Source organism: Gekko japonicus, unplaced genomic scaffold, assembly GCF_001447785.1.
Source record: "Gekko japonicus isolate JY-2015 unplaced genomic scaffold, Gekko_japonicus_V1.1 scaffold1550, whole genome shotgun sequence".
Taxonomy (NCBI): Eukaryota; Metazoa; Chordata; class Lepidosauria; order Squamata; family Gekkonidae; genus Gekko; species Gekko japonicus.
This window is the reverse complement of record NW_015164235.1, coordinates 29,053-54,831: the sequence shown is the minus strand read 5'-3', so window position 1 is coordinate 54,831 and position 25,779 is coordinate 29,053. Positions and strand designations below refer to the sequence as shown.

The 25,779-nt window shown below is 44.2% G+C and overlaps 1 protein-coding gene across 1 annotated transcript in view; it reads right to left on the bottom strand.

The window, feature by feature from the left end:
- Positions 1–25,327, bottom strand: part of DPP4 (dipeptidyl-peptidase 4) — a 79,971-nt gene extending 54,644 nt beyond the window's left edge. The window contains exons 1-5 of the mRNA XM_015408604.1: positions 24,937–25,327; positions 17,316–17,403; positions 6,388–6,483; positions 3,680–3,771; positions 3,486–3,560 (exon numbers count right to left, since the gene is read on the bottom strand). Of these exons, the coding sequence (XP_015264090.1) occupies positions 3,486–3,560; positions 3,680–3,771; positions 6,388–6,483; positions 17,316–17,403; positions 24,937–24,942 (357 nt within the window). The 5' untranslated portion in view covers positions 24,943–25,327. The remainder of the gene's footprint in view (positions 1–3,485; positions 3,561–3,679; positions 3,772–6,387; positions 6,484–17,315; positions 17,404–24,936) is intronic.
- Positions 25,328–25,779: the final 452 nt, after the last annotated feature.

Below are 25,779 nucleotides of genomic sequence, written 5' to 3'. Positions count from 1 at the left end.
GACTGTAGAAGCCTGTTTATGCTTGTATTATGGTATTAAAGAAAATTGAAACTACTCTCTAAAGTAATGTGCCTCAGCTAGATTTTGTCTATCTGGAGTCCTGTGCTGCTGATCTATTCCTGGAAACCAATCTGTAAATCTTCATGTTGAGAAGGAAGAGGAGGAGGAGAAGATTGGATTTATACCCCCACCCTTCACTTGGGAGCCTCAGAGTGGCTTGCAATCTCCTTTCCCTTTCCCTCCCCACAACGGACATCCTGTGAGGTAGGCAGGGCTGAGAGAGCGCTTCTGAAGACTGCTCTTTAGAGAAAAGCTCTGAGAGAACTTGTGATTGACCCAAGGTCACACCAGCAGCTGCATGTGAAGTAGCAGGGAATCAAACCCAGTTCTCCCAGATTAGAGTCCATGCTCTTAACCATTACACTAAACTGGCTTTCTTTAATATACAGTTCCTGCCTCAGTGACCTCCAAACTCTACTTGTGCACCACAAAACTTACCTCACAGCAGCGAACCCAAAGCCTATACACTCGTTGCCTTTAGAACACCTGGTAATTGAGGGGAAGGTTTGTAGTTTAAAATAAACCTGGATTCCCCCCCCCAATCATAGGAGGCTGTGGGGGTCCCCTCAGTTAATAGAAATGGCCTGTTACAGAGACCTAGCCCCATGACCATTACTGTCCGTTCCCCCCTGCACATTCAGCTCAGTCTCCAGTTACAGTCTGCCTCCTGGAATGTCCTGCCTCAGACAGCTTTTCTACCCAGGAGTCCACCTCACTTAGAACATGCTGCACTAGAAAGGTTCACCCCGTCTCTGGGAGCATCTCACACAGGCATTGGTACCATATTGAACAGAAAGAGTTGGAAACTTGCTTCATTGGACCCCTTCATGATATGCTGTTTAATAAAGTCTGGCTTTATTAAACAGCTCTGTCCCTGTCTGTGAGTGGATGGGACTAGTGTCACACCCCTTGCTGCCCCACATCCTCCCCACATCTGTGTGAGCCTCAGTGGAAAAGCTATTTTGCAATCACAGTACAACCACAGAAAAGACCTTATCTCAAATCACACACCCCCAGAGTTCTGCCAACAGGGACAAGAAGGACAACTGTAAGTGACCTGGGCAAATGGAAAGGTCGATATGGGAGCAGATGGTCCTTCACAGATACCCTGGTCAAAAAGCATTAAAACTTTCAGGTCAAAACCGTAATCTTGAATTAGATCAAAAAGATACTGGAACCCAGAAAAGATCTTTGAATTTAAATGTAATATGCATACTGCAGGGTGTGTCCATCAATATGGTAGCTGCAGCCCTTCGGAACAGGTGAAGTCGTTTTTTAAAAGAAAAATGCCAAATCTTAATTAACAAGTTTTGATATTTTATATTTTTTTATGTTTTATTTTATAAACTGCACCAGGGAGGTTCCCTGGAGAGGTAGCATATTTTTTTCTATATAAATAACTAAATAAATAAGTTGCCATGAGGTCTTCAAGGGTAGTTCCACATACAGTGTGTCATAATGAGCTAACCTCAATGTAATCAAAGTGCGAATAAAGGGTTCAGCTGGCATACTTGCTAAAGTTAAATGCTAGTTGAGCATCCAAATATAAATGTGGATCAACAACCTACCATAACCTGTGAACTTGATCCTCCAGACAGAGTCCTATTCCATTTAGAATAGGCAATGTGCCACAATCCAAGTCAGAAAGACATTCTGCTAACAACACTTCCACTGTGTCTGGGTTCAGCTTCAGTTTTTCTAAGCTCTAATTCAATTTAGACACGGATAGGAAGCGGTGACCCACGATACTCATGGGAGGGAGTATTCCCTGTGGCTCCCCTGCTGAAGCAGCAGGAGCTGCACGCGGAGGAGGAGGAAGCGGTCGCAGGTGAGCCCAGCAGGCAGGGTCTTCTCCCCCGCACTGGTGGCGAGGCCTACATGGCTCCCAGCCACCAGGCCTACCAAGCATTCTACCCTGTCCCCCGGCAACAGTGGTGAGGCCTACACAGCTCCCAGCTGCCAGGCCACCAAGTTTTCTCTCCCCCGCCACCGCCAATGGCAGGGAGGCACAGTTCTCAGTGCGTTCTCTGCATGTGCGCAGAGAACGCTCTCTTACTTTTGGGGGATTTAAGTATCCCCCGTATAGTTTTTTCTACATTTCAGATTTTTCTGCACACCTGGGGAGTGCCCCAAGTGTGCAGGAAAATCTCTTTGCCCCCTATGTGCCCCAGATGTGTGGATTTAGATATCTGGCTATTAGATATATAGATTTAGCATATCTACTGCCTCTTCTGACTCAACTGAAAAGGAGAAATAGAACATGCTGGTGACCCCATATCTCCAGACTTCTGCCATGTATATGCTGAAGAGCCTGGTGACTAATTAGAGGGCTGTGAAATTCCATAACGCAGTTGCCAAGGGGCAAAACTACAGCCTATCCAGGCGGAATCAGAACCTTTGGAGAGCAATGATTCCATATTTTGCAGGATGTATAACCAGGCAATCTGGAAGGATACTAGAGTTTGGGAAGGGCTCTAGGTTTCAGTACATGGAGCTCTTTTGCCCTGCATGACTACAAGAGCAATCTTAAGCAGATCTACTTAGAATCCATTCAGTGGGACTTTCTCCCAAAAAAGTATACTTGGGATAGCTTTCCTTCCTTGTATCCATGAAACAATACTCCCAGGAAAGCATTCTTAGAATTACAACCCCAGTCTATACCTCTTCACTAGCCATTATACATCTATAGGCAAACCACAAAAATAAACACCATATGTCAGTTCTGTGTCTACTTGGAAATTAAATACAATTGATAGCAAGTGTGCCTATTTACCACATAAGAATGTTTATAACTTCCTGGAAGTTCAAAATATTCAACTAAATTTGCATAATTTAATTTGCACAATATGATTAATGAGTACAATTATTACTCAGAATAGTGGGGAGGGCTGGTTCAGAATCATGAAAGGCCAGATGTCAGAGAAGTATATGTTTAGTTGGGATTGTATGGTGCAGAACACTAGTAACTCCTTAACCACACAGCTTATTTTTGCCAGTTGGCCATTAATTAAGAATACCATTGCTTTGAAATTCTGCAGACAATCAACTGACATAATATATTACATCTTTTAAAAAAGCAATGATAATAAAATACAACACTGCCCTATTATAGGTGTGGTAGGATACAGGTTTAACTAGATTCAATATTGTCTGGATTGGCTGCTGGCCCAGACACTGAAAAACCCAGCAGCCCAACCAGAAGCCAGCCTTATCACAACCTTAGCTGTATGACATCATTGGGAAAGAGCAAGTGAACCTTTGGGTGCCTCTTAGTGCAAAGCACAGGAACAGACCAAAGACCCAAATTGTCCCAAGACATTTGCTGGACTCTTATCTATGAAAAGACCAAAAGTTCCATATTAGAGATAATGTTAACCCTTTATATTGATACAAACCAGAAGAGAAACTAGAAGATCAGGCAGTACCTTTTTGTAATCATATCGCAGAAGAGCAAATTTTTGATCTGCTGACAGTATTGCTTCAGAAGCACTGTAAGTAGCCTGTAGATGTAAGGGGGAAAGAGCATTAAAAACAAGAACACCACAAATACATATAATGGAGGGAAAAGTTCAACCAACAATAAAGGGCTAAAACACGCATTATTGGGGGGGAAACTTACTAATGTATCATTTGTGAGGATTTCAGAGATATTTCCGTTATCAACATTGACGAGAAAGACATTGCTCTGCCTTACGTAGAGATATTGGTTTCCTAAGAGACAAAAGCCATTCAATAACATAGAAAAAAATCCACAAACATTTACTGCAATTATTTTTCTGATCTATTTATGTAAAATAGTTATATTGTGATCAACAAGACTTAAAGTGGTTTACATAAATTTAGAAACAAATACAGTATCACATGGGCAGCAAATACAAACAAAAACAAGCAAGCCACAATCTTCTCTCATGGGCCATCAAAGGCACAATGAAAGAGCTCTGCTACACTGAAACATCAGAACCTGTGCAAGATTGGAGCCTTCCTCACATCTCTGAGAAGCCCACTGCATAGCACAGAAGCCAGAAAGAAAGCCTGAGCAGTGACAGTTCTTACTGTTCTACTAGCTATTCCTTGTTTGCTGAATGAAACTGCCTTGAGGGCACACATGGGTGGAGGCAGATCTAGTAGATATTCGGGCTCCAAATCATGAAAGTCTATGGCTAAGAGCATACTGGGCTAAGAGAATAAGCTTTGATCCAAGAGGTTCTTGGCTGAAATTTCATCTCTGTTACAAACTCACCGGATTTCCTGAATCAAGCCACGGTCTCTTAGCCCTGGCCCACCGCTCCAACGTGAGGCTAATAATAATGCCCTGTCTTATTAATTTGATCGGAGCTGCGGTGGCTCAAGTGGTTAAGACGCTGAACTGCAGGCCGTGGAAGGTCAGTAGTTCAGCAGTTCGAGACCCGGGTGCCGCAAGACGGGGTGAGCTCCCGTCTCTAGTTCCAGCTCCTGCCAACCTAGCAGTTTGAAAGCAAGACATTGCAAGTAGATAAATAGGTACCACTTCAGTGGGAAGGTAACAGCGTTCCATGCGCCTCGGTGTTTAGTCATGCCGGCCACATGACCACGGAAACGTCTTCGGACAGCGCTGGCTCTTCGGCTTTGAAACAAAGATGAGCACCGCAACCCTAGAGTTGGATTCGACTGGCTTTCGAGCAAGGGAACCTTTACCTTTACCTTATTAATTTATCTAGTAAATTATTTACAAGCTACCTTATTAGAGATCTGTTATAGATGGCTTACAAAATAAAACATTTTAACAATAAAATGATAAACAATAAAAGTACCAAAAACTAGCCATAAAACATGCAGCTCACCCACAAAAGCATAAAACAGCACCTGGCGGATAAATACAATGCTCAGCAGCCTATCACAGTAAAGTAATTTCTGCATGGGTTTTAAAACAACAATCAGAAACCAGCCCTCAAGTGAGAGGCAGGCAATAAAAACAGTCAGCTACACAGAATGGGAATAATGCTTCAGCTAAAAGAATGTTTTAGCAGAGTCAAATTACAGGCAAGACATACAAGCATCGAGTGGGAGGAAATTCCAAATATGAGGTGCCATTGAGAAAGGCCTGTCTCTCTCGTCACCAACCACCTCTTCTCTACAGATGGGGGGACAGAGAGCAGGGATCCAGAGGAGGAGCCAAGGCTGCTGGAGCTGCTGCAGCCAGCCAGCCCTCCGCCCTGGGATCGCATGGCCCTTTACCCCCTCGCCCACCTACCTCCTCCTGCTGCTGTGGGCACTCGGGCGGCGGTAGCAGTGGCAGCTCCAGCAGCAGGTAAGGAGTGCTGCCAAGAAGGTGTAAAGGGCTGTGTGGTCCTGGGGTGCACCGAGGTAGAGGGCTGTCTGTCTGTCTGATTCACACAATCCTCCCCCCCCCACCGTGCGTAAACTTGATGCCGCGGCGCTTTCTTTCTGCTGGCGCCTGAGCTAGCCAGCCCTCCGCCTTGGCACGCCCCGGGACCGTGTGGCCCTTTACCCCCTCTTGGCAGCGCTCCTTACCTGCCGCTGGAGCTGCTGCCGCCCAAGCATCCGGCCTCCCTGCTGCTGGGTTCCTGGTGGGGTGGTCTCCAGGCCCCACCGGGAGGTTGGCATCTGCAGCCTGCAGCCTTGCCTAGGGCGCAGCCTCGCCTCGGGCCGGCCCTGGCCGCAGCAGGGTGTGCTGTCTGGTTGGTATGCCCTGCAGTACTTCAAAGCGCTGCAGTTAGAAGCGGCACCATATCGCTCCAAGCTGTCAGTCTGGCCACAGCCCAAGAGAACTTTTTCTCACCTTCCCCATTCCACAATACTAGAACTTAGGGACACCTCCCGCCAGAAAGTTGATGGGCTGTAGATTCAGAACAGACAAGAGGAAGTACTTTATTTTATTTATTTATTTTATTTATTTAAATTTTTACCCCGCCCTCCCCATGAATGGGCTCAGGGCGGCTAACAAGCAAGGGCACCATGAGCCAATACATAAAACCAAGTAAAACAAGATAAAATCGACTTAAGTACTTCTTCACACAACATGTAATTTACCTTATGAAATGTAATACGTGAAGAAATAATGCATATTTGTAAAGTCATGAGAAACAAACACCTGGGAACCAAGACAGGCCAAGACTCCTAGGCACAAGTTTACAGATATATTGCAAATAGTTGCTGTAGATTTTCTGGGTTGTGTGGCCATGGTCTTGGCACTGTAGAACCTGACGTTTTGCCAGGAGCTGTGACAGGCATCCTCAGATGCAAATACCTTTTTTTTAATTTTGTGAAACAGCTTTAAGGATCAGTAGCCAAGTCAGCAAAAGCATTCCAGACATATATGAAAGTTACCTGAAATCCACTTCAAATTGTATGATTTGTATTGAAAACTGTCTTCCAAGTAATCCTCTAGAGTAAATGTCTTGCGAGAGTCAGATGTAGGATTATCTGTCAGAACAAAGAAAAAAGGTAAGACTGCCTGACATCTAGGCTAACTTTATTTTATTTTATTTTAAATTTATATCTCGCCCTTCCAAGCGGCTCAGGGCGGCTAACAAGTGGCTAATGCCGGGTTAAACAGATAAAACTTATATCCTAATGGTGAAATATATAGTTTGCAAGTGAAGTGCTTGAATAATACTTTGTGCTATTTTTGTACTTCCATGTTTAGGGGTCAGTAAATTTGCCTGGAATGTCAATAATGGTTCCTTGTAGACATTTCTTTCTTTCATAGTACTCATTAAAGATGGGGGGGGACACTTGTAGATTTACCTCTCTTTCACTCTGTTCCTTGGGTAGTAAAACATCTGCCATATCTTGATAAGGCAAAAAATGTGATGAGCAGGCTAATAAGTACAGATTCTTTTGAAGTACTAGAGGCTATTTCTACTTCAGAATAAGAACAAGTACAGTACAGCACAACACGCATGTTCATACCTTTATCAGACACACTTCCCACTTTTTATTCTTCAAAGTAAAAGAGCAAATACATTGAGGTTTTGAAATGTCTTGCTGTTGAGCTTTCATGCATATTGTATGTGGGTTTTTTAAAAATAATAAAGCCAGGCTTTGGAGCGGAATAATTATATATTTCGAACATACTGAATATCTTGCAACAAACTGCTTTATTTAGCAGAAGATTTTTATCCTGCCTTTCTATTATAAATAGCCCCTGGAACTGCATGACAGAAATAGCCATTGAGTCATTAGCATACTATACGGATTTAAAGAATACACAGTCAGTATTGAAGGTCCATGGAAACAAACAGATTCTTTTCTCCTTCTCAGAACCTGTACGTATTTTAGAAGTCTCTCCCCTCAGTTCCCTAGGCTAGGTCAGCATCTAACAATACACATTCAAACAACTGGTTGGGACAGCCAGAGAAAAACAAAGAAGAAAAAGGAAAAAGGGACCACTCAGCAAAGAACAAGATAAAGGGAAACCCTGCAATGAAGGGCAAAATTGTCATAGTTGCCTAGCAACGTTCCATCTTATCTGTTGCCCATGTGTGGGGAGCATAAGACCCTACAGAATGCTTTTGAAATGCCTAAAAACAGTGATGCCATGAAAGCTGAATACCCCAGTTTGTGTCACTGCCTTTGGGACCTGGATAATATTCCATTACTGCAGTGGTGAGAAGATGGCAGCATGTATCCAGCCTGGAGGAAGTTCCTCCAGCATAAGGAAGAAGCGCCACTTCAGTTGAAAGAAAGCTCTCTTTGGCTGGAGGAGGCTTCAAGTTTTGCTCTGTGGAGTGGTAGGATATGTGTCACTGTCTTACTAGTATTCCAGGACCCCAGACCATCAAACCAGAAGGTACACTTCTTATGCTACGCTAGCCCTATATCAGCCTCTCTGGTGACATGGAGAATTATCTGCTTAGCAAAGCTTGCACAAGCAAGCTCCATTTGTGTTTATGTAGGCATCACAACTCTTACCCCGACAACTGTAAGTAGTCAACTGCTCTTTGGATATCCTTAGGGATGGCCCCTACCATAAGGAAGGCTGAGATGGTCTCTCACAGGTAATGGACTTGGGAGTACCATTTGAAAAGTAGAAAATGGTCAGTTATTTAATTGCATATTATACTTTTACAATCATGGAGGGTGCCTTTTAGATTTTTTTCTTCAGGAACCAAAATATTTTAGACTGTCTGTGCTATAAGGTTGTTCCTGGCAACAGGTGCATTGCGCCTCCAGAATTCCAAAGCATGACCCAGCAGTCTTGCTAAAGCTAAGAAGCTCCGGGTTTGTTGAGACAGTCAAGGGACTTCATATATGCCACCTTGAGTTTTATGGTGGAAAAAGAGCACTAATATGAATAAATAACAAGAATTCATTTCATAGTACTGATTTACTTTCTGCAGTCATTGCTACTGTATAAACACACAGTTCAGTTCCTCTTAGACAGTAATACCTTTGCAGTTTTGTCATAACTCATTTATGTCAGGGCCACAGTGATTTTTATGATATTTATTTCCAAGGTAATCAATCAGCAATGCAACCCTGGGCAGCTCTGTTCAGAAGTAAATCCCACCAAAGTCAGTAAGACTTATTCCCACATAAGTGGGCATAGGATTGTGGCCTTTAAAAAGTTACTTCAAAAAATATTTCGGGACAAGTGGTACACTAGCTCTTTGAGCTATAAGCCAGTTTGGTGTAGTGGTTAAGTGTGCCAACTCTAATCTGGGAGAACCGGGTTTAATTCCCCACTCCTCCACTTGCACCTGCTGATGTGACCTTGGGTCAGTCGCAAGCTCTGGCACAGCTGTCCTTGAAAAAGAGCAGTTTGTGTCCGAGTTCTCTCAGCCCCACCCACCTCACAGGGTGTCTGTTGTGGGGAGGGGAAGGGAAAGGAGTTTGTAAGCCGCTTTGAGACACTAGCGAAGGGCGGGGTATAAATCCAATCTCTTCCTCTTCTTCTTGGTTAACAGCATGGACTCTAATCTGGGACAACCAAGTTTGATTCCCGCCTCCACATGCAGCTGCTGGTGTGACCTTGGGTCAGTCATAAGTTCTTTCAGAGCTGTTATCACAAGGGCCATTCTCAAGAGAGCTCTCTCAGCCTCACCTACCTCACAGGGTGTCTGTTGTAGGGAGGGGAAGGGAAAGGGATTGTAAACCGCTCTGAGACTCCTTCGGGTAGTGAAGGGTGGGGTTTAAATCCAATCTCTTCTTCTTCTTCTTCTTCTCCTTCTTCTTCTTCTTCTCTGTGTATCTTAAGGATAGGCTGTTTCACCCTTTTTATCACTCTCTTTTCTCCCTCTGCTTTTTTGCAGGAAATTGGCCATTTTTAAGTTGTATATGACATTCCATCCCTCCACAACACAAAGTACTCAAAACACATGTTGTTCTATTTATTATTATATTTCATCTTGCAGAATGCACATCACCTATTCACCATTTATAATTTACTTCTGGTTTTCCACACTTCTACAAACTCTTTGTACAATAAGGAAGTAGGGACATTTCTACAGTCAGTTCCGAGCAGGATACTAGGAACAAGCTAGAAACTGACAACCGGAGTGCATTTTCAATGGAGAGATGAGAATGATTCATGGGGAGAAAATGCTAGGAAAATTCCAAAAAGCTACTTTTATTTTCCCTATGGAACCCTTTACTCAATACATAAACAACAGTCAAAAAGACACTGCTGGAAGGCACTTGCATTTCAGATGGTCCCCTGTCGTCGTTTTTTGCAGGGTAAGATACCTGCTGCCATGGCCCTTATGACTTTGTCAAATGGCTGCTAGAGCAGAGACAGCTACAAAGCCAGATAATCACTGGTATGTATAAGCAGCTTTTCATGCAAGGGAGGAAATATGGCACAATCATGAACTTTGCACATAAAGGTACCAGACTCATTCCTTGGAGTTTCAGGTACATGGTCTTGGAAAAGCTGCTTTAGTCTTTAGGGAACCACTGACACAGCGGACAGTAAAGGCTAACTACAAGGGTAGTACTTTACCTACACAATCCTATATAGAGTTTCTCCAGACAATATGAATTTCAATGGATTTAGACTGAACTAACTCTGTCTAGGACTGGACTTTTTGCTGTGTGGGATCAACAAGTGCCCTCATTTTTTAAAAAACAGCAAATACCAAAAATACCTCTGAAAACAAAGTGAATTTAGAGATAATTTAAACTGCCTTCAGTATGCTTCAGTTTTAGAATACTCATGCAGTCTTTCCTGCAGTTTTGTCAGCTATATATATGATAAAAAAATATCAAGCTGCATTTCTCAGCCTTTCACACTCGTACAAACATGTCTTTGTGGCCGTGTGCAGACCTGAAAGTCAGACCTACAGTCATGCTAAACAATAATTCTCTCCAGCTAGAAAGGAATTTTCAGATTACACCCTCCTTAACCTCAAAGCCTTTGAACCCAAAGCCCTAACACAGTCTTCTCCTTCAGCCTTTTCCTTGTTTACATGCTAGTTCAGTAATTCCAAAACTATGTCCTAGGCACTAATCTGCCATGAGAGAATGGCTGGTGTGTTGCAAGAAACAATTAAACAATGTTTTCTCTTAAGCCCAAGATATGCTCTACAAAGGATATTGCTTGCTGTACATTTGAATGATTGCCTCCTTCCGATCAGCCGCTAGCAAATGCAGGTAATTCTGCTGTTTCTCTTTTCATTTGGTATAATTACAGCAGTCAATCAATCTACTCAAAGTAAAGAGGCAACAAAGGAGGCAGCCAGTTGCATTTCTGAACTTTTCTTAAAGAAAAAGACATAGCCTCTATTATTTTTGCAGTTTTTAACCCTCAATGTACTTTTTTTACATTTCATATTTTTCTAAAATCCTAGAGTTTTCCTCTTATTTCTCTAGAAACCTAGAGTCTAGAAAGATCCCCTCTGACGATCCCTGTCCTCACTGTGTGGCGTTTTTGATTTACACTCTATGGCCCAGTTCAGAATTAGATACAGGGATAATACTGGCAACCCAGAAGATTCCAGATAAAATGTGATAAATTTATGTGAACTTAATTAACTCCTTTCCTCTCCCTAAACACCAAGCTAATATTTGATTAAATACAGCTTAAGAATTCAGCTCTTTTATCAGAGAGAACTTTGACCGTGCTAAAGAGTCATGCGTTTGGTAAGAAATAAGTGCTCAAAAACCAAGGTAAATTGCTTGAAAAACCTTCGTGCCAATTGTTTAACTGCTGTTAGTTGCCTTGAAATTTACCAAATAGATGTTTTTTTTAAAGAAATAGAATTTCCAGCCAGCATGTATGAGTACCAGTCAATGTCCATCAACAATTACAAAAGAATGTTGACACTTCCAGAACTGCAGAATGCCAGCAACTGCAGCGATATCACTGTGTAGTAACAGCCCTTTTACACCCAGGCCTTCCACATGGCCCCCTAATGTACAACAGGCTACAACACAAGACATATTTTTTTAGTGGTGACATCAAAGCTACAAAACCCGCTCCTGAGGGAGGGTCACAAGACTCCTGTACTGATAAGTGTTTAGGAAACAGGTGAAAACCATTCAGTTTCAGTTGGCTTATGGGCAGGACAGAAAGCAGAAGTTTTATGACAGTGGTCTTCAGAGGGGCAGAAGTTCTCAGGTGGTCCAGAGCTCCTCCTGTTGCCATTTTGGGGCTGGTTTTTTTAAAAGGATCTGCTACTAAGGCACAAGCATAGAGATCAAGGGTGCCATGCCCATTCTCTCTTTGCATACTGGCAGGATGATGAGGTGAGGTCACTCAGCAGTGGCTAGTGTCCTTTTTTAGCACAGGCTAGTTCAGAGATTCTGGGTTCTCTTCCTGTCACATCATTTTGATGTCATGTGCTTGATACTCAGTGGATCCCTGCTGCCGCTTGGGGATTAAAAGTGGGATTCCTATCACAATGAAAACCACTGGTTTATGAAATAGAATTTCTAGAGGCAGTAGCTGTGCTAGTCTGTCTTGCAGCAAAATCAAAAAGCTTGTTGTACCATAAGATTTCATGCATTACAGCTCACTTCATCAGATGCAGCATATACAGCAACAAATCTGTTTGACTTTGAAGTGCCACAAAACTCCTTTCTGTTTATGGTTGTTTATGGCATTCTCACTGAATGAGTTTACATTGTTTTGTTACTGATGTAATTTTCTTTCAGGATGGACAAAAGGAAATACTTCTTTACACAGAGAGTGTTGTTATTAGAAATATCAGTGGTTCCACACAGATAAAAGGGTAATGGTGCAAAAAAAGGTAGCACTCTGTAATAATCTAAGGTGCTACTATATACTTCTGAGTGCTATACACATTATACAATAGTTTAAGATTTTGCTCTACTTCATCTGAAAGTAGGATCAAGCAATTGTTTTTGAAACATTCGCTTTAATTTGCTACGTATAAACATATGTAACATTTTTCTTTCTTAATGAAGTGGAAACTTCCTCTCTTCATCTGAAAACTGAATCTAGCTTTCAGCTTCATAAATACTTTGTACTGGTTTGTGCAGACCAAACTCTGTGTGTGTGTGTGTGTGTGTGTGTGTGTGTGTGTGTGTGTATCAATGAACAGCACAAAGGGCAAACTACCACTTTATTAGTACACACCTGAACACATGGAGCTGCCTTACACTGAATCAGACCCTTATTTACTCAGGCTGGCAGCTGCTCTCCAGAGTCTCAGGTAAACATCTTTCACATCACCTACTGCCTGGCCCTTTAAACTGCAGATGCCAACGACTGAACCTTGCCCATGCAGAGGAAACAATAAATTCTTCAGCATGCAAACATCTTTTCTCCTGTTTGAGCTCTAAGATATGCAGTGCACTAGGAACCGGGTGTTGGACTAGGAACTGGGAGACCCAGGTTTGAATCCCCACTCTGCCAAGCAAGCTTGCTGGGTGACCTTGAGCCAGTCACACATTCTCAGTCTAACCCAGAGCTGCTGAAGTCATTTGTTATGAGAGCTGGATCTGACATAAATATCACTTCATTGGGCCAGGCCATGCGTGCCATAAAACATAATGCCAGGTACTGGAGATATTTTACCACTGACCATGACACATACCTTCCTCAACAGAGCTTGGGACCAAACCAGCCCTCCTCCCCCCTTATGGTCTCCAACTCTAGGTTGGGCAATCCCTAGAGATCTGGGGGAAGACCCTGGGGAGGGCTTGTGTTTGGAGAGGGTAGGGACCTCAGCAGGGGGGTGGCTGACAACTGGGAGCAGGCCACTGATGAAGTGGAGAGACTAGAAGACAAGAAGCAGAGACCTGAGAAAATGGGATGGCATTTTCCATCCCCCACAAGGTCTCCCACTCATATTTATTAAAATATTTATATGCTGCTTTTGGCATGATATCCCCCCATACAGTTTACAAAAACCATACAACTAGATAAAACCATGAATAAAAACAATATAAAAACAATATTAGAAACCAGCTAAACAATACACAGTGGTCCAGCCCAAACAGAAGTCCATTAACACAATTCAACTTAATGTAAATGCCTGTCAAAGAAAGGAATGTTTATACTCTTCTCCTTAATCTAGGAGAGAAGTTGCCAGGTGTGCCTTACAAAGGCAGGCATTCAACAGTTTTGACGCTGCCACACAGAAGGGTCTGTCATGTTTCTCCATCACACTTCCGTGAGCAGAGGGACACGTAGCAGAGCATCATCTGACAACCTTAGTGCATGGGCAGGTTCATATTACCAAAGACAGTCCTGCACACATCTTGGACTCAGCTTGCTTAGAGCTTTAAAGGACAAAACTAAAATTCTGAATTGGAACTACCAATGAAGTTGATACAAAATAGGTATAAATATGGTAACTGTGCCTTACCCCAGGACACTGCATTTTGAACACACTGCATTTAAAAATAACTTTTCAAAGGAAATCCCACATAATAGATTGTTAGAACAGTCTAATCTAGAAATTACCATAGTATGTGTCACTTAAGTCTTTGCTAGTAGATGCATGGGAAGAGACTTCCCTCATACTTCGCAGGAAAGGACCATTAAAGCCTGTTTTTCCTTTTCTAGGTTGATTGAGCCATCTGCTACCTAGAAAAGGAGGACAGACTTTAGCTCAGGTATAGCACCACTCCACAGGAATCACATGTAGGTACCAAGGTGCATGGACTCATACCTGAAGCCCTGTGTATGCAAAATAAGCATACCAGATTTGATTCACTGCACCCTGGTACCTATAGGTAGCCAGAGAGTGCAAAACTTTTATGTAATCCTGTCACATGAACAATTCGAACTATACTGACAGGCCTTATATGTATGTATATGATGTCAAGTCACAACAGACTTATGGTGACCCCAGCAAGGCAAATGAGAAGCAGACGTGGTTTGCCATTGCCTTCCTTGGTGCCTCCCCTCATCCAAGCATTGATGCTGCTTAGCTTTCGAGACCTGACGAGACTGAGCTGTACCATACCATTCCACATCCCATAAGCCTTATAGGACTGGTCTAAATGAAAAATACTGTTCTGATGCATTATATAATTGTCCCTTATATATCCTAATCTTCCTTTACCGTCTGCAACGAAAAAAAGTCCTTCTCTGTTCATCCCAGATCAGCTACGTACAGATTCCTCTACCCCATGATTTTCACTGGGCAGAAAAGAAAGTAAGCAATATAAAACTTGTGCAATCAGATATTGCTGACCGAATAAAATACCTGATATTTCTAGTATCAGATTGGATTGTGCAGAAAGGCACTCCCAATATTCCCAGTTCTGATATTTCACTCCCATTAAATATCAGAATTGGAAATCGTGTCCAGGGGCCAGAAGGAGTGCTGATTCCAGGTGGTACAACCCATTGACAGAGTGGTCCTTGGGCCAATGTACTATAGACCAGCTGGAGCGCGCTTCCTCCCTCGCTACCGACTTCTCCTGCTGCCTCAGTGGGGGGCAGCACTTCAATGCAGGTACTTCAAAAATGGTTTTAATTCCATTTTATAGTTCTCAAAAGGGCATGATAGTCGTTTTCACTCAGTCTGGGAAGTACTGATATTGTTCCGCTCTTCTGATATGACTTTCCAGTACAATAATGGTACTCCTGATACTTAAAGAAAATGTTAATCACACCCTTCTTGAATTTCCAATATCAAATTAATCGTTTTTTAAATGCACACCCCTACTTGTGGCTGGTATCACACCTCTAAAAGCTATTCCTAGAGACTCTGTAACCTCACAGTGCAGCACTGTGGAAATTCATCTGCGATCAGTCAGAACCAGGAAATCTTCTTTAGGTAAAAGCACTGACAAAGCAAATCTAGCCCATGGTCAAATTCCATTCGTTTTTCCATATTCCAGAAGAGTCATGTTCCCTAACATAAGTTTGCTTAGGATGCTACATACTCACAAATTCCAGAAGTACATAAAAGCCTTATGTGTTCTTACAAGTTTGTTGTTTGCAAATTCCTGCCATTTGCTAACATTTTAATTTATACGGTATACACTTTAATGTTGTCTTTTTTTACAAATGAAAGCTTATGGTATTGTTTCCAAAAGAACAGATCACCATCCTACTCCAGGGAGGAAAAAACAAGGGGCAAAGATCAACTGCAACTCAAACAAATGATTTGTTATTTCGCCGTGATGAAAAAGTTAATGCTATTTTAAAAAAACCAATGAGTTTGTGGGCAATGTTCCCTCTAAGCTGTGGAGTCTTGTGAGCAAAAATTCTACTCTGTGAGCTACTGGCATTAAAGTTGTGAGCAAGTGATTTGGCTACTCCATAAATTAGTTTGTTTGGAGCCATCCCTCCTGAGCTGAGACAAAAATCTGTGAGTCAGAGGCTAAAAAACTGTGAGCTAGCTCACACGAACTCAGCTTAGAGGGAACACTGTTTGTGGGTAGCCTTAGGAGGGTGCCACTAGGCTTTTTTTCACTCAAATGAACAGAACAATAGGCAGAATGAACTTTGGTCTCGGAGTAACTGGCCCTAATTGCTCTCTCCAGTTGAACAACAACAATTGTATTTTAGAACCAAATCTGTTGGGATGGTGATAAACATAGATGTGCCCCAGTCTCACAGAAAGAGGAAGTTTGAAGGTGTTGGTTGTTAGCAGTTAAACAGCCTCACACAGCTGTGTGAAGTGCAGAACTCTTCCCTCCTCCCCCAGCCTTCCACTAATATCCTCTATCTCTGACGGGACTTTTTCCCCCAGTGGAGGTCACCTCTAGGACCAGAATGCGGCTTGACAAAACAAGAAGCACCTAGGGAGAGGGACAGGCAAACAGGAAGGCTGCTGCCCACTTTACCCACATGCCCCTTTTCGTTGTTAAAAATGGGATGCACCTTCTTCTTTAGGGCTTCCAGGTCCGGGTTGAGAAATACCTGGAGATTTTGGGAGAGGAGCCTGAAGAGGGTGGGGTTTGGGGAGGGGAGGGACTTCAGTGTGGTACGATGCCATAGAGTCCACCTTACAAAGTGGCCGTTTTCTTCAGGTGAACTGATCTCTGTCACCTGGAGATCAGTTGTAATAGCAGGAGATCTCCAGGCACTACCTGGAGGTTGGCAACCCTACTCTTCTTTCTATATGCTGAGTTTAAACATTCAGACCTACCATCATCACGTCCAGTTTATCCATCTAAAGGAAACCTTTCCTAAAGTCACTTAGCAGCACATTAACTTCCTAGATTATACCGTTATGTAGCATCCACCACCTCAATTAACTAACAAAGGCTGTGGGCACACAGGCAGGAAAAAGTGGGGAGGAAGCGTGGCTGTTTGCCCCAGGGCTAAATAACGTGCGGTTGCGCAAGCAGACCTACCATGGAGGTCCCATGGAGGTCCCGTGGAGGTCCCATGGTAGGGGGGAGGTGCCAATCACTCCACAGTCCTGCGGCGCAGCAAAGAACAAACGGGGTTGTTGTTTTTTTAAACTTAAATGTGCGCATGCTCCCTTGGGTGCTTGTGCGCATCTGTGGAGACTTTGAAAGAAAAAAACCTTTTTGCAAGGGGACATGGGCGGGCGCCGGAACTACCACCAGAAACGCAATCAGACGCCTGCCCTTGCCCCGCGGTTTCCGGAAACTAGTACCTCCGAGGTACTAGTTTTTTACCACACATCTTCGGTGGGAAGCCTCGGGTTCGCCACAGGAGCTCGACGCTTCCCAGATGTGGCGGTGAGATCGTGCCCAGAAAATCCGCCTATCTTCCGTCCCTCTAGTGTACCTAATGCTCCGTGTGACTGCAGCCTAACTAATATTAAGGCTTTTGCATCTCTTGATGGATAGCTGTTGATAGCCCTGTTTTATCAAATCAGAGTCTATTAAATAGATTATGAGCTCTGTGAACTTACTTTGCTTTGTCAATAAAGCTACAGGAACAGCAATGGCGGTAATGAGAACTGCGACTGCAAGAAATCCCAGCAGATATTTTGCCACAGTCTGGAAGCAAACAAACCAAAGTTAGAGGTACGTTGTGTATGTAAAATCCCATATATTTCCATGCATATTCAGCAGTGATAGGGAGCTCATGGCTGGTGGATGAAATCTAGTCCAACTAACCTACGGCCCAACTGTGCTCTTTTAATGAAGGGGTGTGTTTTTTTTTTGCTTCAAGGTCAACCTTCTTGTAGCCCTGGTTTTTCTCATGGCCTCTTTCCCAGCCAATATAATTCACTAAGTGGCCTGTGGCAATGAGTATCCATGACTTCCATCACGCTGCTACTGTAAAAGTTGAGACAGAACACTTGTAGAGTGGTGAAGCCACCTTGGATGCACCCTCTCTGCACTGAACTGTAACCTACCTTTCTTCTCTAGACAAGAATTCGAGGGGGGGGGCTCTCCAAGTCTGCAGCAGAAGACAGGTGAGCATGATATTCATTGGTTGGTTCTTTCTGATGCCACCAACGCATCTGTGCAGAACTACTTTTCACCTTTAAAAGAACATTTCCTGTCTTCTGACCTTTAAAATAGTTTGTTAAATAAATATAGTGGTGCGCAGGCTTCCTGAAGCATTAGGGAGCGGGGAAAGAGCTTTTGATTTATTGGTATGTCCCTCTGTCATTCAAACTGTAGAGTGAGCAAAGGCAGAAGGAAGTGCTGTTCACTCCACAATACACAAATCTTCCCATGGATTCTATTTTTATATGATCAGACAGAAGTCTACTGGCACCACGAAAATGACAAAATTTATTTCAGCCTCAGCTTCTGCAAGTCAGAGCTCGCTTCATCAAAGTGTACATGCATTAAGTGTACATTCATTTTTTAAATTTTTTTGCCATCAAGTCACAGCTGACTTATGGCAGTTTCAAGGCAAGAGATGGTCACAGGTGATTTGCTATCACCTGCCTCCGCATCACGACCCTGGTATTCCAAATACTAGCCAGGGCCAACCCTGCTTAGCTTCTGAGGTCTGATGAGGTTGGGCTATCCTGGGCTATCCAGGTCAGGGACACAGCCGTACACCATAGGATACATATTTATATTTAAAAGTTACAAGCAACAGAAAGACAGAAGCACAGAGATGTTACAAGAGTCTGAAACAATAACTATTCAGAAACACAGTAACTAATTAGAAAGAGAAGAGATTGGATTTATACCCTGCCCTTCCCTACCCAAAGGAGTCTCAGAGCAGTTTACAATCTCCTTTCCCTTCCCCTCCCCACAACAGACACCCTGTGAGGTAGGTCGGACTGAGAGAGTTCTTTCGAGAACTGCTCTTCAGAGAACAGCTCTGAAAGAACTTGTAACTGACCCACGGTCTCACCAGCAGCCGCATGTGGAGGAGTGGGGAATTAAACCCGGTTCTCCCAGATTAGAGTTCATGCTCCTAACCACTACACTAAACTGGCCCTCAATTAAACCAAAGTCCCCTCTGGCCTTTTATAATAGCCATTTTCACCATTCGCACAAAGAACAAAAATATCTGGTGGGGGGAGAAAAAGAAAAGTTGCCTCACAAGCAAATCTAGTTACTGATCACCAGTACACAGGTGTAACAAGCACGCTGATTCTGAAGTGTAATGTTCTAATAGGGATGGCCAGTGTAATGTTCTAATAGGGGTTGTAATCAAGAGAAAGAAAGGGCTACAATCTACATGGGAAGCCACTCTATACAAATAATTTCCCACTTGATGCTCATCTACTCTGGTCCTGTCCATACGAGGCCTTTTGGGCCGGGAGCGGGCCAGAACGGGGGCGGAGCAAACGGGCACGATCCCACGGCAACATCTGGGAATCGTTGCCTGCCCGTCCCTGTTCCATCCCAAACGGTGATACCGCGCTGTAAAAAAGAACCACCTAACTAAATGGTTGTATCCCTTCCAGCGCCGCAAGCCGGGCCATGGGATCGGGCGGCGCGTCCTTGTGCTGCCGCATCCCGGCCCCAGGCCGTACTGCGCATGCTCGAGCATGCGCAGTTCGGTAGCCTCCCCCTCCCATCGGACTTTCCTCCCCGGCATCTGATCGTGCCGGGGAGCAATGCGCCGTGGCTGAGGGGATCCGGCGTCTCAAGTTCGGTGCGGCTCTGCTTAGCCGCGTTTCAGCCGTCCCGTGTGGCAGCAGCCTCTGTTGCCATCTAAGCAATCACCAACTATACTGCACTGTGGGTCAGGGCTTGGGGACCCTTGCCTTAAATAGTAAAAAAATATTAGATATTGATAGTGCAATCCTCTACAGTGTCACTCTAGCCTAAGCAAACTGAAATCAACCGTCTTGGCTAAGACTGTGAGTCATGAAAAACCATCTCAGGGTCTTTTACCACCCACTCTAGGAGGGCTGAGCAGATGGATAAGGCCAATTAAGGTAGCTACTTGCTTTTACCAACAGGATGTTGGTTTAGAGGCTCTGCCACAAAAAACAAAACAAAAACAAAAAAACACCACCATCCAAATTAGGGGTCCCCAACCTTTTTAAGCCTGTGGGCATTCTGACAGGGTGGTGGGTGCATCTACTAAATGGCTGCTGCAGAACACAGAGCCAACCACACACGGGAAGCCCAACTGCAGGAACAAGCAGGGTAATTTAAAATATTCACTGGAAAAGAGAAGTGAGAGTGAATAAAACCAACACTACAGAGGTAGCTGCAACTGAATCAACACTATTATACTCTGAGCAGCCAATCAGCACTTTTGTGGTCAGTCAAAAACCCTACTGAGCTTTAGTCAGTGGAACTCGAAAAATAACAGTAGGACAAAAGAGAAAACTAGGAAATAAAAGGAAGGTATCCTGGTCCATCGAGAGATTAATACATTTATTATTTATTTCATGTGTGATGCTTAATAGAAATAAGGAACAAAAATCAAGACAGGCAGCTGAAAGTTTAAGAACAGTGTATTATATTAGGAATAAATTGAAACAGGTTAAAAATTGAAGAATATTAAGCCTTCTCAATGGTTTAAATGCTGGTTTTGGTTTCAGGAATCAAATCCTCCAGTGACTTGATAAACTATCTTTATATAATGTACCTACAAATTTATGTAACATAATAGTTATAATTGTGAAATTTGTTTTATATGTTGTATTGTTATAACTAATGTATTGTAATTTGTAAAAAACCTTTATTCTAATTTGTAGAAATGTTTAAGTCTGGTTGTATGTTTAACATGGTTAAAATAGTTAATATTGTTCCAGTACTGTTTATATATTTGTTTTTAAAGTTAGATATAATACTTTGTAGTAGGATTCTTTTTTTATCTCCCTACCCCTGGCTCCCTACCTCTCCTCCAGGATATGGCTACAGTGACCCATGCAATGGTCACTTCCAGGCTTGATTACTCTAACTCGCTTTATGCAGGCTTGCCTTTGCAGCTGATCTGAAAACTCCAGTTAGTGCAAAATGCAGCTGCGGTGCCTGTGCAGGTGCACATTCGGCTGGCGCTACACCAACTGCACTGGCTACCAATTTGAGTACTGGATCTATTTCAAGGTATTGGTGCTGACCTTTAAACTGACATACCTGAAGGACCACCTCTCCCCATATGTGCTGATCAAGACCTGCTGGTTGTCCCCGGCCCAAGGGATGTACGCTTAGCCTCAACCAGGGCCAGGGCTTTTTCTGCCCTGGCCCTGGCCTGGTAGAACATGCTCCCATCTAAGATCAGGGCCCTGCGGGACTTATTACCATTCTGCAGAGCCTGTCAAATGGAGCTGTTCTGCCAGGCCTTTCATCAAGGCGGCAGGCATCCAATAAAATCTTGCTTCCTCACTGCTGACGTTTACCATCTTTATGTGGCCCAGAATAAGAAAATGGCACCAGCTTGAAATCTATGCATACAAATACTGTGATCTGTTTTAATATATATTATTGTATACTGTTTTAATTGATTTAATATTTAATAATGTATTGTAATTTTTATGATGTCTTAACATAAGAATATAAGAGAAGTCAATGTTGGATCAGGCAATGGCCGATCCGGTCTAACACTGTTACGCAGTGGCCAAAAATACCAGGTGCCATCAGGAGATCCACCAGTGGGGTCAGTAGGACACAAGAAGCCCTCCCAATGTTGCCCCCCCCAAGCACCAAGAATACAGAGCATCACTTGCCCCAGACTGAGAGTTCTTATATATACCTTGTGGCTAATAGTCACTGATGGACCTCTGCTCCATATGCTTATCTAATTCCCTCTTGAAGCCGTCCATACTTGTAGCTGCCACCTTACCCAAACCATGTGTATATAAGAAAAACAGAGAGAAAGAATGTGCATGTATCAGTATCAACCTCTCCTTGTATATGCAGTTGGGGTACACATAAGCTCTTTCCATAGATGAATTAGTTCCTTTTTGGGGTGTGGTGACCAGAACTGTACACAGTATTCCAAATGAGGTCGCACCATTGATTTATACAGGGACATTATGATACTGGCTGATTTGTTTTCAATTCCCTTCCTAATAATCCCCAGCATAGTGTTGGCCTTGTTTATTGCAGTCGCACACAGTCTCAACATTTTCATTGAGTTATCTACTACGACTCCAAGATCTCTCTCTTGGTCAGTCTCTGCCGGTTTGGACCCCACCAGTTTGTATGTATAGTTAGGATTTTTGGCTCCAATGTGCATCACTTTGCACTTGGCCACACTGAACCCCAGTTGCCACGTTGACGCCCACTCCCCCATCCTCGACAGATCCCTCTGGAGTGCCTCACGATCCTCCCTGGTTCTCACCACCCTGAACCAATTTTGTGTCATCTGCCAATTTAGCCACTTCACTGCTTACTCCCAACTCCAAATCATTAATCATGTAATATGATTGTGTTCTGTGATCCACCCTGAGCCCGCTTGTAGGGACAGCAGAATATAAATTGAAACGAACAATCAATAAAAACTATTTTCCTAAAAAAAAATTTTCCTACTGGGCAAGAGTTCCACCTGGCCTCACCTATTTTCTAAAAACACTTGGGGGGAGTCAGAATCAGGAAAGGGGCTGATGGGTGCCATGGCACAATGCCAGGGACCCCTGATCCAATTCATTTTACAAATATATCATTTACTCTAACTTCAAGGAACCTTAGGCCATTGGGTTCCTTTTTGTTTGTTTTTGTTTTTCCAAGTTACTGGAAATAATGACTTCAGTGTAGCCTTATGATAATATTGATTTCTTCCAGTGAGCTCCTACAATATTTCATCCTGCTTTGGGATTTATGGCCATTGAAGGCAGACACCAGAAAACGGGTATGTAACCCATGGCACACATGCTGAACGGGGGCTTGCCAAACTATTTAGCTCACACAACAGCTCCTTGCAGGGGTGCAGTCAAGCTGGGATGGCTAGGTGTCTGAGGATATGATCCTTTCTTGTACAATTGTTTAAAATGAGAATTTGGAGTAAAGGTACTGCAAAGCACGGAAGATCAAATATAAACTCTCCCACTGCTACCTTTACTACCACAAGGACTTGGCTCACAAAGCATCTCTGAGGACCAGGCATTGCACAGATGCTATTTTCATCTAATGCAATCAGCTTCCTATGTGTGTGCATCCAAAGCAAAAAACCACTGCTTTGCATACTGACATTTCTAAAGCAGCGTTGCTTTTGTTTCATATTTCTATGCATGTGATACATGTGTCATATGCAGTCTGTCTGGCTCTTATTCACTCCCCACCCCTTTTTGGTCTGGCAGCACTCCAACAACTGCATAGGCAGACACCGAATTTTTTTCCAGCACCCTGTTCAAAAAGTTTGCCTACCCCTGCACCATAATATCAGCATAGTTCCAATCTGAATTGGTAAACTGTTGATTAAAACAGTGAACACATTTCCACATATAAGGTTTCACTTCTTTTTTAGTATTGTGTTTAGTGTTTAAACCTGTGTCTTATTGTCAGTGGTTGAAACTTTTTCAGTTAACAAACTGAACTAGGTTGGTGGTGCTTAAGATCACAGGCCTATGCAGCATTAGTATTGTCAGGAGGTCGCTCTCAGCCTCCTCCCGACTACGCAGGGAGTTACCCCCACTATACTAGAGAGGCCAGACCTGATGGGCCCCGCCCATTCCCGGGAGGGCCGGGAGCATTGGCCTGTAGACCTCAACGGGGTGTTGGTGCCTCAAAAGGGGGAAGAAGTGGGCGTGGGGGTGATTGGGCCCGTCGACAACTGGGCGACAGACGGAAGGAAGGTTGGGAGGTTAAGATGCCCTGAAGAAAAAGAAGAGAAATCAGTTTGTTGGTGGGATCACTTTAAGACTTGGGTGGTGGGTTCACGGGGTGATGTAAATGAAGCAAATAAAATGGCCAGCAGGTGTACCCAGGGAGGAGGAACATGTGGAGACTGCGAGAAAGACGGAGGGGAGTGATGTAACTCGTACTCATCTAGTAGCACACATGGCTGAAAGAGAGGGTGTATGACCTCTCAAACGGCAACTCTGAGGGGAAGCCAGGCCAGAGAGCTTCATAACGTTATGCTGGACGAACCCCACGATCCGAGCGAACCCTCACGACAACTAAAAGCTGACAAGTATCTAAAACCCTGGCAATATACTATGCACATTAGTCTATAACCCATGTGTACATTATCTGAATCTACTAACTGTGATTTCAATGTACATTCTCTGAATCTACTACGACACAAATTGTCTCAGGCTCATGATCTCTTTATGCCACCCCAAAGTAAGTTTGTTAGCCTTTTAAGGTGGCACCAGGTTCTGTTATTTTTTGACTCCTGCATACTAACAGGTTTATTAAGTTTATTTTCTCTGTAAACCAACATTCTGTGCTTAGAGACAGTAATACCACTAAGTACAAGATGCTGGGGTGTTGTCTTCATGACGTGCATGTCAACTTTCCAGAGGCAGGTAGGGTTGCCAGACTGGTTTGGGTAACTCCTGGAGATTTGGGGGCTTGATTCTGAAGAGGGAACTCAGTGGGAGTACAATGCCACAGGATCCAGCCTCTAAAGCAGGCATTTCCTCCAGGGAAACTGATCTATGTCATCTGGAGATCAGCTAATTCCAGGAGATCTTCAGGGCCCACCTGGAGGTTGGTAACGCTGAACTAAAATGCTGGGCTAATCAACAAACCGGAGTACTTTTAAACTACTTCTAGCAATTTACGGGTTTTTTGTTTTTTTTTAAAGTAAGTGTTAGGATTCGAATCTGAGCTCATACTCCTAATTACCGGTGCGGGAAGGAAGGAGACTGCTTTAATTAGCCAGGGGCTAGGATAGAATGCACTCTGCTCATGCTCAGAGTCAGCGCCAAAAGAAAGCTGACTTTACATGTGGCTGTGAAACACAGGCACGCACGAAGCTCAGGGGGCCGAACAGAAGTCGGCTTTAACACCCCCCCCCCCGTTGAATGCTGCTGTGGAAGACACGCTCTGGCGCCGCCGCTGCTCATGAACAGGGAAGAAGAAGACCTAGCAGCAGGGTGGAGAGACCTGCCGGCTGCCGAGGCGCGGGTCTTTTCCTGCCGCCCTCCCTGCAAGAAAGAAGAGAGGGAGAGGAAAAAGGCAGCCGGGCAAAGACGCGGTTAACGTACTGACCTTCATCGCGGGAGGCTGGAGGCAGCTTCCAAGCAGCCGACGCAGAGGCGAAGCAGAAGCAGGCGGCCGTCGGTCCCCTCGCGCGCAAGAGACTTCGGAACTTGGACCGGCTCTGGCAGCAGCGCCGAGTTAAAGATTAGCCAGTCTCCAAGGAGGAAACCGGGGGGCAAAAAATAAAAAAAATAAATAAAAGAATGCCCCGGGGCTGCCCCCCTGCCCGGGCAAAGGAGGCGCGGAGACAGGAGCGGTGCGCGACAGCCAGGAGGAGGAGGAGGAGGAGGAGCCAGGATAGGCGAAGGTGTCAGGAAACAGCGGCAGGGGCGTGGAGGGGAAAGGCGGGAAAATGGAGGGGGGCAGTAGGCGCTCTCCAGTCGGTGGGCAGCGAGCGAGGGGCCACGGCTGGCCTGAGGTGGAGAGGAACGTGCCCAGGAAGGGGCGTGCGAGGGCGGTGGAGCTTGGGCGTGGCCCGAGGGCAGAAGACTCTCCAGGGTGGGCGCGACGTGAAGAGAAAGGTCCCCACCCAAGTGCCCGCAGCAGGTTATAAATAGGCTCGTGCTTCCCGTTTCTCTTTCAAAAAAGAAAGAAAAGGGGGGGGGGGGGGGGGTGTCTGGCAACTCACGCGGTGCGTAGGCTTGTCTATCTGGGCTCTTAAGTCCGGGAGGGATGGCAAAAATCCAGCTGTGTTCTTCCCGTGGGAGTTCTGTGGAGCTCAAAGGGGCTCACTGCCATGTGTAATGTTATGTAGGGTTGCGGCAGTCTCCAATGCATGGCTCGTCGCTTTTGCCCGGCCTTTGGGAGCCAGGTGGACTGGAAAGCACATCCATTTTGGGTGCCATCCTCCAG